The sequence below is a fragment of the Palaemon carinicauda genome, chromosome 5 (assembly GCF_036898095.1).
Source record: "Palaemon carinicauda isolate YSFRI2023 chromosome 5, ASM3689809v2, whole genome shotgun sequence".
NCBI lineage: Eukaryota > Metazoa > Arthropoda > Malacostraca > Decapoda > Palaemonidae > Palaemon > Palaemon carinicauda.
The window spans coordinates 124,371,305-124,381,304 of NC_090729.1; the positions used below are offsets into that span (position 1 = coordinate 124,371,305).

Below are 10,000 nucleotides of genomic sequence, written 5' to 3' on the forward strand. Positions count from 1 at the left end.
ATATGTATATGTAGGCATATATATATATATATATATATATATATATATGTATATGTATGTATATATTATATACATGTATATGTATGTATATATATATCTGTGTATATATATGTATATATATACATCGTATAAATATACATATATACACAAAATATTCATATACTGCAAAAGCTTATATACATGCATGTATATACACATATATAAACTATATATATGTATATATATATATATATATATATATATATATATATATATATATATCTATATATATATATACATATATAGATTGTTCTAAATCCCAAACCTGAAATAATTTAGCTGAAATCCACTATTTCAATTCGGTTTGCTTTAAACCTCAATTACCCTTCGCCCTTCGTCCGGGTATCTTAAAGTTTCCTTCAAACTGCACAGTTGAGCGTTTAGCGTCTTCAAAACTTTTCAACTCAAATCCATAAATCAAATCACGTAGTTTAATATTATTATTATCATTATCATTATTATTATTATTATTATCATTATTATTATTATTATCATTATTATTATTATTATTTCATTATCATTATTATTGTTGTTGTTGTTGTTGTTATAAAACAAGAATGGAATTTTTCGCGAGTCCTAAAAGAATTCGGAAGAAAATCTTCTCGGATTTCCAAATGGCTTCAGAAGAAATAGCCATAGACTTAGCATGGAATTCTGAATGCCTCCAGAACGGAATCTCAGAACGGTATCGAAAGAAAACTTTCCCGGATTTCCAAATTGCTTCAGAAGAAATTGCCATAGACTTAGCATGGAATTCTGAATGCCTCCAGAACGGAATCTCAGAACGGTTTCGGAAGAAAACTTTCCCGAATTTCCAAAAGTCTTCAAAGGACATAGCCGTATACTTAACATGGATTTCTGAATGACTCCAGAACTGAAATTTCCAGGAGCAGTCCTGAACAACTTCTCCCCGAGCTTCAAATGACTTCTGAAGACCTGATCTTCATTTTTTTCAAACGTACCCTGCAACACCTCACATGATCTGTATGTAGCTGGCGAAATCTAACCAAGGAATTGCGCGTCAATAGGAGTAAGAGGAAATGAGTTGATGATTGGGAGAAGTATTTCACTTAACTCACAGAGATCGCGTTCTGGCGGAATAGGAAGCTGCCGGTAAGAATTATGTGTTACGTCTTCGGAACACCATCAACTACAGATGGTTTTGGTTGCTGCCGAAGTTGCCGATCGTTCGTATTATATTGCCTGACCTATAGAAAGACACGGGATCTTCCGTTGGCAGCTGAGCTTTGAAGATCATAATGTATGCGCCTTGAAGGATCCTTTGCTTGGGCTTTTGCGACGATGTCTTATTAAAGGAGACTCTTGGAAAAAGTACGAGGCTTTGTATCGGTGCAAAAACGAATTGCGGGGAATGAGGATGGAGGCAGAATGGTTCAACTGAACGGTGAGTGACGTGTAGTAACAGGATTGTCCCAAATTTCGCCATTGAAGTAAGGACACATGCAGACGACATTGGTAAATATATCATGTTGCTCGTCATTTACTTTGGCATGATAGCGTATGCGGAGAAATCGATAGTATTCATCTCTTTACTCATTGCCCAGATAGGTAAAGAATAAATGCCTTCGATTTCCCTGAGGAATCTGACGAAGTGAGGACTCGCGGCACTGAAATCTCTTTTGAAATCTAGAAGGAAACTGACGAATTAAGGAAAAGAGACAATGAAATTTCGAAAGAAACAGATAATCTAATGAAAGATCTTGAAAACTAGAAGACAGGAGAGAACAGCGAAGAGGAGCCTCTAATGCCAGAGGTAAGACACCCTAAAAATAGAGAGCCTCTAATGCTAGAAGTAAGGCATCTCAAAATATAGAACGAAGACCCTCTAATGCTAAAAGTATGGAACCTAGAAATATATGTCAAAGAACTTCTAATGCTAGAAGTGTGGGAGCTAAAGAAAGACGTCAAAGAACTTCTAATGTTAAAGGTGTGGGAGCTATAAAGAGAGGTCAAAGAACTTCTAATGCTTGAGGTAAGGGAGCTGAAAAGAGGTCAAAGAACTTCTAATGCTAGAGGTGTGGGAGCTAAAAAGAAGTCAAAGAACTTCTAATGCTAGAGGTGTGGGAGCTAAAAAGAGGTCAAAGAACTTCTAATACTTGAGGTGTGGGAGCTAAAAAGAGGTCAAAGAACTTCTAATGCTAGAGGTGTGGGAGCTAAAAGAAGTCAAAGAACTTCTAATGCTAGAGGTGTGGGAGCTAAAAAGAGGTAAAAAAAACTTCTAATGCTAGAGGTGTGGGAACTAAAAAGGGGTCAAAGAACTTCTAATGCTAGAGGTGTGGGAGCTAAAAAGAAGTTAAAGAACTTCTAATGCTAAAAAGAATTCAAAGAACTTCTAATGCTAGAGGTGTGGGAGCTAAAAAGAGGTCAAAGAACTTCTACTGCTAGAGGTGTGGGAGCTAAAAAGGGGTCAAAGAACTTCTAATTCAAGGGGTGTGGGAGCTAAAAAGAGGTCAAAGAACCTCTAATGCTTGAGGTGTGGGAGCTAAAAAAGGTCAAAGAACTTCTAATGCAAGGGGTGTGGGAGCTAAAAAGAGGTCAAAGAACTTCTAATGCAAGGGGTGGGGAAGCTAAAAAGAGGTCAAAGAACTTCTAATGCAAGGGGTGGGGGAGCTAAAAGGAGGTCAAATAACTTCTAATGCAAGGGGTGGGGGAGCTAAAAAGAGGTCAAAGAACTTCTAATGCAAGGGAGTGTGGGAGCTAAAAAGAGGTCAAAGAACTTCTAATGCAAGGGGTGGGGGAGCTAAAAGGAGGTCAAAGAACTTCTAATGCAAGGGGTGTGGGAGCTAAATAGAGGTCAAAGAACTTCTAATGCAAGGGGTGGGGGAGATAAACAGAGGTCAAAGAACTTCTAATGCAAGGGGTGGGGGAGCTAAAAAGAGGTCAAAGAACTTCTAAAGCAAGGGGTGTGGGAGCTAAAAAGAGGTCAAAGAACTTCTCATGCAAGGGGTGTGGGAGCTAAAAAGAGGTCAAAGAACTTCTAATGCAAGGGGTGTGGGAGCTAAAAAGAGGTCAAAGAACTTCTAATGCAAGGGGTGGGGAAGCTAAAAAGAGGTCAAAGAACTTCTAATGCAAGGGGTGGGGAAGCTAAAAAGAGGTCAAAGAACTTCTAATGCAAGGGGTGTGGGAGCTAAAAGGAGGTCAAAGAACTTCTAATGCAAGGGGTGTGGGAGCTAAAAAGAGGTCAAAGAACTTCTAATGCAAGGGGTGGGGAAGCTAAAAAAAGGTCAAAGAACTTCTAATGCAAGGGGTGTGGGAGCTAAAAAGAGGTCAAAGAACTTCTAATGCAAGGGGTGTGGGAGCTAAAAAGAGGTCAAAGAACTTCTAATGCAAGGGGTGAGGGAGCTAAAAGGAGGTCAAAGAACTTCTAATGCAAGGGGTGGGGAAGCTAAAAAGAGGTCAAGGAACTTCTAATGCAAGGGGTGTGGGAGCTAAAAAGAGGTCAAAGAACCTCTAATGCAAGGGGTGGGGAAGCTAAAAAGAGGTCAAAGAACCTCTAATGCAAGGGGTGTGGGAGATAAAAAGAGGTCGCCAGCGAGGCTTTGGGGAAGGCGCGGCGGCGTTTGTGTTCTTTCTGATGCGTAAACTTAATTAAATACAAGTAAAAACAGGGCATTAAATACGCATTATAAATACTAAACTCTTTCTTATCTTGACAGCACAAATGAAATCTTACAAGTTCCAACATGTAACTAAGCGCTCCCGAAACACGAGTCAACCTTTTACTTCTGCTTGGAGGATATCCTCGCAAGTAAAAGGTAATCATTATGAATATGGAAAGAAAGACTTGCTTATACTTCTACCTTTTGCTTCAGAGAATTACCCTGTACTTCTACCTTATGCTTACAAGGATATCCTTCATTCTTATGAATACCTCCCAGTGTTTCCCCTGGACACGAAACCGAAATTAAAAGAAAGATTAGCATTGGATGGAGATATTTTGGAAGACAAAATAAAATTATGAAAAGTAAAATACCACTTTTCCTAAAATGAAAAGTATTTAATCAGATGGTTCTACCAGTTCTAACTTATGCATCAGAAACTTGTAGCCTTAATAAAGCCTTAGAACAAAGCTAGTTACAACTCAGACAGCTATGGAAAAAATAATGATGGGAATAATATTAAAAGACAGAAAAAGAGCAACATGGATAGGAGAGCAAACGGGAGTAGAGGATATTCTAAGAACATGTAAGAAAAACTAATGGATGTGGGTAGGACATATAATAAGAATGACAGATACTAGATGGACATTAAGAATAACAGAATGGGTCCTAGAGATTGCAAAAGAAATAGGGGAGAGAAGGGAAGACGATGGATTGACGAACTAAGAAAGTTTGCGTGTGTGGACTGGCATAGAAAGACCACAAACAGACGAAAGTGGCTCGATATGTCTGAGGCCTTTGTTTTGCCATGGACTACAGTGGTATCTGCTGATGATATATATATATATATATATATATATATATATATATATATATATATATATATATATATATATGTGTGTGTGTGTGTGTGCGCGCGCGCGCGCGTCAATCATTAATTCTAATTATGTCGTTGGATTTAATAATATTATGACATCAACAGATCCCTGCTAGCAGTTAAATGACACTGAAATTTACAACGACGACCCCTCTGAACCACGCCCTGATTACTTCTAAAAAAATACGAACATATTTTGATAACCAGGTGCCGTATTCTGTTACGGCAAATGATACAGTAATACAAAACATAATGAAATACAAACAAATACATACCTGAATTACGCTAAACTTGAGATTATCTCTGGAAAATATTGTCAATAATCAATACAGAAATGGAATTAAGTCGTGACGAACCATATTGCTCCGTTAAGCTATTTCTACCGCTAATGGTTTATAATGCCAACTATCACCCTTCAGGACATCAACCAGACAAATTCCATTTCCGCCAGCAGATGTCAGTTTCTCATCCCTCTCCCAGAACAAGAGAGGCGAAGGGGAAGGGGAAAGGAGAGCTGTAAGAGAGGAAAATAAATAAAGAAGGGGAAGAAGGGAACACGGCGAGGGGCGGGACAATGAAGCTCATCTCATCCGCCTTGTATGAGACACGTTTCTTATCGTAATTCCCCTTATTTCTCATTCTGAATTATTCAGTCGGAAGGTAACTTCCACAAGGGGAGAAACAGCAAGGAAAATCCGAATTCTTGTTTTTACTACGATCAAATGAAATAATAATTAACCTGGAAATGTTGCAACGACTTCACCTGGTTCCAGGCAATTCCATCCTCGGTTCGTAAACGAGAGATGTTCTAGAAAACTGAATTGTATAGACGGTAATTTATGGAATTTTGGGACACTTGGCACACAACTGGAGCAGGGGAGGTTCCTGGACGCCGAAGTGCAACTGAGGGAAAACTTTGGAGATTAAAAGATGTTAGATAGAATATGGAAGGAGGAAGTAGGAACGGAGGTAAAGTAGAATTGTGTTCATTCTTTGTGGCTGTCAAAGAAGCCACTTAGCTTCGGTAATGAATGGTAATCCGCAATATTTTTCAGCGAACTTTAATTTTACTCAATCATTGGATCTAAATGTTCAAGTATAAACAGTAAATAACTAAGCGTTATATCTTGATAAGTTTATTTTCCGCCAGTGATAACTGTATTTACCATCTAATCCTTAAACCTATTTAATATTTCATAAGCTTGGTTATACTCTAAGATTTGAACATATCAAGTATTCAAACAGAAATAATACATTCTTTGATAATTGAATAAAGAACTTAAGCACTTGAATATAAAGTTACTTAACACATTCATATGATATAATGCTTCAATAATAATTCTTCTTATTAACGTCTTGAACCATGCAATAAAAAAAGTAAACCATTGAGCTAAGAGCAATCTATGTACAGTTGGACACAGGGATTTCTGGCACACCATGCTCTGAGACAGTGATAGCTACTACACTCCTACCGCACGGCAAGTAACCAAACAGATAGTGTGGGGAGAGATGGCATTAGCGATAGGTAGGGCTACACACAGGGACTCTCCGTTCACTACGAGTGTGACAAGTTGCGCTTCCTCAGAGTGAGCAGTACTAGGAATTCCAGTGTCCAGCTGTACCATCTTAGGCCTTTCTGCTAAAAAAAATGTTACACTAAAAATCTCCACATGAAATAATACAAATATACAATAACACTATACCAAGTTTGGATACTGCAATCTCTCTCTCTCTCTCTCTCTCTCTCTCTCTCTCTCTCTCTCTCTCTCTCTCTCTCTCTCTCTCTCATTTTTCAATTTTCAATTTATGGTGTTTCCTAAGTCATTTCCGACTTCCATCCCTTGGATGAAGTATTTCTAAGGCCGACAGTCGTCTAAGAAAGACACAAATTACACAAAGGTGTGATGGAACTCTCAATGAAGATCAAACAAAACAAAGTAATTGTAAACAAAGTGTGTGTACTCTAATTGCTGCTGTATATCTCCTGTATGACAAAAAAAAAAATAAAAAAAAAATAAACCTCTATCAACCGACCTTCAATGATATCATCCAAAAAAGAAACGGACATAAACATTACTGACATCAAACTGATTTTGGATCCTTCTTTATTATGAAGAGGCCGACGGAAAGGATACCTAAAGCTTGGAGAGCTTCGCCTAAGATTGAGACAACGAATAGAAAAATAATTGTCTGCGGACAACTTATCTGCCTCTTGAGATATATTCTAGATATCATGGAAGAATGAGGAAGCGAGAAAGTTCCAAAGCCTGGTGGTGAAGGAAAAAGATAGTTACCAAACACAGCAATCGGAACCCTCTGATCTCCACAAACCATTCGTTGGAAGAGGTAGCCTGACAGGCGGTACAAAGCTGTCCAAGATGCACAGGAGATTATTTCAGATCCGTGGAAAAGTAACGAAAAATAGATACATAATACTGTATTTAATCTTAGCAATACCTGGATTATGTATAAGCTGGTATCTGTTGATGGTTAATTCCAGTGAGAAAGAAATTTAAATTATTTTACAATTGGTGACGTACTACGAAAAAGTTAAAAATATTACAAAGATTAGGATACGAAATTTATGAAAACAAATTAAGTCGTTGTAATACGGAACAAGTACAAAGAAAACACTAGTTTAATACACTATAAAGAGCTTTTTAAGTTTCGACAGGAAATTAATTTTAAATAAATGAACTGTATCAGTTGGTCTTTGACTTAATTAATTACCACACTTTATAATAGCGGATTTTACTGCAGGGATATGGATGGGAAGATACTTAGGATTTTCATGTACTAATCCGCAATTACTTATATTAAAATCAAAATGATAAATACGTTTAATGAAAATAAATTAGGATTTGAAACGTCTATTAAAAAAGTATTCACGACTAGATATATTTTTTATTTAAAAATATATTTAGATAAATAGTAAACATTTCAATTGTCAATACACTATAGTGTATTTATGTAAAATAAAAATAAAAATATTTATGTAAATATACTATGATGTATATATATTATAAACTTATATTGTAATATATTGTAATTGTTTATTTCATAACAAAAGATAAAAAAAAATTACCACACTTTTTTTTCTTTTCGACTACAGATCCCGTCATCGCCATAGACATGCCCCTGTGGGAGCAGCAGGAGGACGCCGTCGCCCCCTCCATCCAGATATCCAACCAAGACGACCTGGACGACGACGCCCAAGGCGGGAGGAACGCAGAGACGGTGCCCCTCATCGACGTCGCCAGGGACGTGATCCTCATCGACGGCCCTGACGGAGAGGACGACGACGAACCGGATGAAAATGCTCCTCTGTTAGCTGGCGGGAGCAGAGGAGGAGGCGGAGGTGGTATTGGCATGGGGTCAGGCCTCGGGGGTTGCAGTGACGATGCAGATCGCAGTCTAGGGGGACTTGGAATCCCCCTTAATATGCCCAGAAGGTAAAATCTTCATTGGGTCTTTTTATTAAATGTACATTAGTGTATGAAATCAACTTTGTGTTCTTAATACTTTTTTGTTTGAGTTTCAGGATTGGTGAACACCTAAACCATATTTCCTCATCCTGGACAATTTATGATCAAACTTTAACTATTTCTCTAATGACAGGAGGTCTAATGCGGAACGTGTTGTTAAAAAGTGCATGCATTCTGTAAAGATTTTAATTGAAATGCATGAATAACGGTAATATCCAAAGTTGTTGCAGATGATTGCTTACTGTATATTAGGTAAATCCTGCACTGAACACATGCATGGAATGCACAGAATTACATAAAAACATTTAATCATCATTCGCTACTTGCAAAGGTCTGCTTGCTCCGTAAAAATACAAGCACTTTGAAACGCATAAAAGGTCGTCATTCATTAGTTACAAAGGTCATTGAAATACAATGACCTTAAAGCCCTAATGATACTCATTCATTAATAACACAGGTCTTTTTGTTCAATAAAAAAAAATGACTTTGAAACATATATAATCATCATTCACTCATATACAGACATTTTTATTCCAAAGAAATATAATTACTTCAGAACGTTCATCATTAATTGACATGTCTTCTTGCTCCTTAAAAATATAATTACTCCAAAAGACAAATTATCCTCATTCATTACTTGCAAAGGTCTTCCTATTCCTTAAAAAAATATATTTAATTTAAAAGAAACATGATAACCATTCATTACCTACAATGATCTTCTCGCTCCTTAGAAATACAATTACTTTAAAACACAAATTATCATCCTTCATTACTTGCACAAGTCTTCTTGCTCCGTAAAAATACAATTAATTTTAAAAACTATATTTTCATCATCTATTACTCGCACAGGTCTTCTTGCTCCACAGAAATACAATTCCTTTAAACCACATAGGATAATCATTAATTACTTACACAGCTCCTTTGGCTCCACAGAAATATAATTACTTTAAAACTCATATGACCCCTATTCATTACTTGCACAGGTCTCATTGCTCTTCAGAAATATAATTCCATTAAAATACATAAGATAATCATTAATTACATACACAGGTTTTCTTGTTCCACAGAAATATAATTACTTTAAAACTCATATGACCCCCATTCATTACTTGCACAGGTCTTATTGCTCCTCAGAAACACAATTCCTTTAAAATACATAAGATAATAATTAATTACTTACACAGGTCTGTTTCTTGCTCCACAGAAATATAATTACTTTAAAACTCATATGACCCCTATTCATTACTTGCACAGGTCTCATTGCTCTTCAGAAATATAATTCCATTAAAATACATAAGATAATAATTAATTACATACACAGGTTTTCTTGTTCCACAGAAATATAATTACTTTAAAACTCATATGACCCCTATTCATTACTTGCACAGGTCTCATTGCTCTTCAGAAATATAATTCCATTAAAATACATAAGATAATAATTAATTACATACACAGGTTTTCTTGTTCCACAGAAATATAATTACTTTAAAACTCATATGACCCCTATTCATTACTTGCACAGGTCTCATTGCTCTTCAGAAATATAATTCCATTAAAATACATAAGATAATCATTAATTACATACACAGGTTTTCTTGTTCCACAGAAATATAATTACTTTAAAACTCATATGACCCTTATTCATTACTTGCACAGGTCTCATTGCTCTTCAGAAATATAATTCCATTAAAATACATAAGATAATCATTAATTACATACACAGGTTTTCTTGTTCCACAGAAATATAATTACTTTAATACTCATATGACCCCTATTCATTACTTGCACAGGTCTCATTGCTCTTCAGAAATATAATTCCATTAAAATACATAAGATAATCATTAATTACATACACAGGTTTTCTTGTTCCACAGAAATATAATTACTTTAAAACTCATATGACCCCCATTCATTACTTGCACAGGTCTTATTGCTCCTCAGAAACACAATTCCTTTAAAATACATAAGATAATAATTAA

General features: G+C 36.2%; 1 protein-coding gene across 7 annotated transcripts in view; it reads left to right on the forward strand.

Annotated features, from left to right (window-relative positions):
• Nucleotides 1-10,000, forward strand: part of LOC137641467 (uncharacterized) — a 267,521-nt gene that overhangs the window by 148,899 nt on the left and 108,622 nt on the right. For all 7 annotated transcript variants that reach the window (XM_068374052.1, XM_068374055.1, XM_068374056.1 and 4 more), the window contains exon 3: nucleotides 7,649-7,988. In XM_068374052.1, the coding sequence (XP_068230153.1) occupies nucleotides 7,649-7,988 (340 nt within the window). The remainder of the gene's footprint in view (nucleotides 1-7,648; nucleotides 7,989-10,000) is intronic.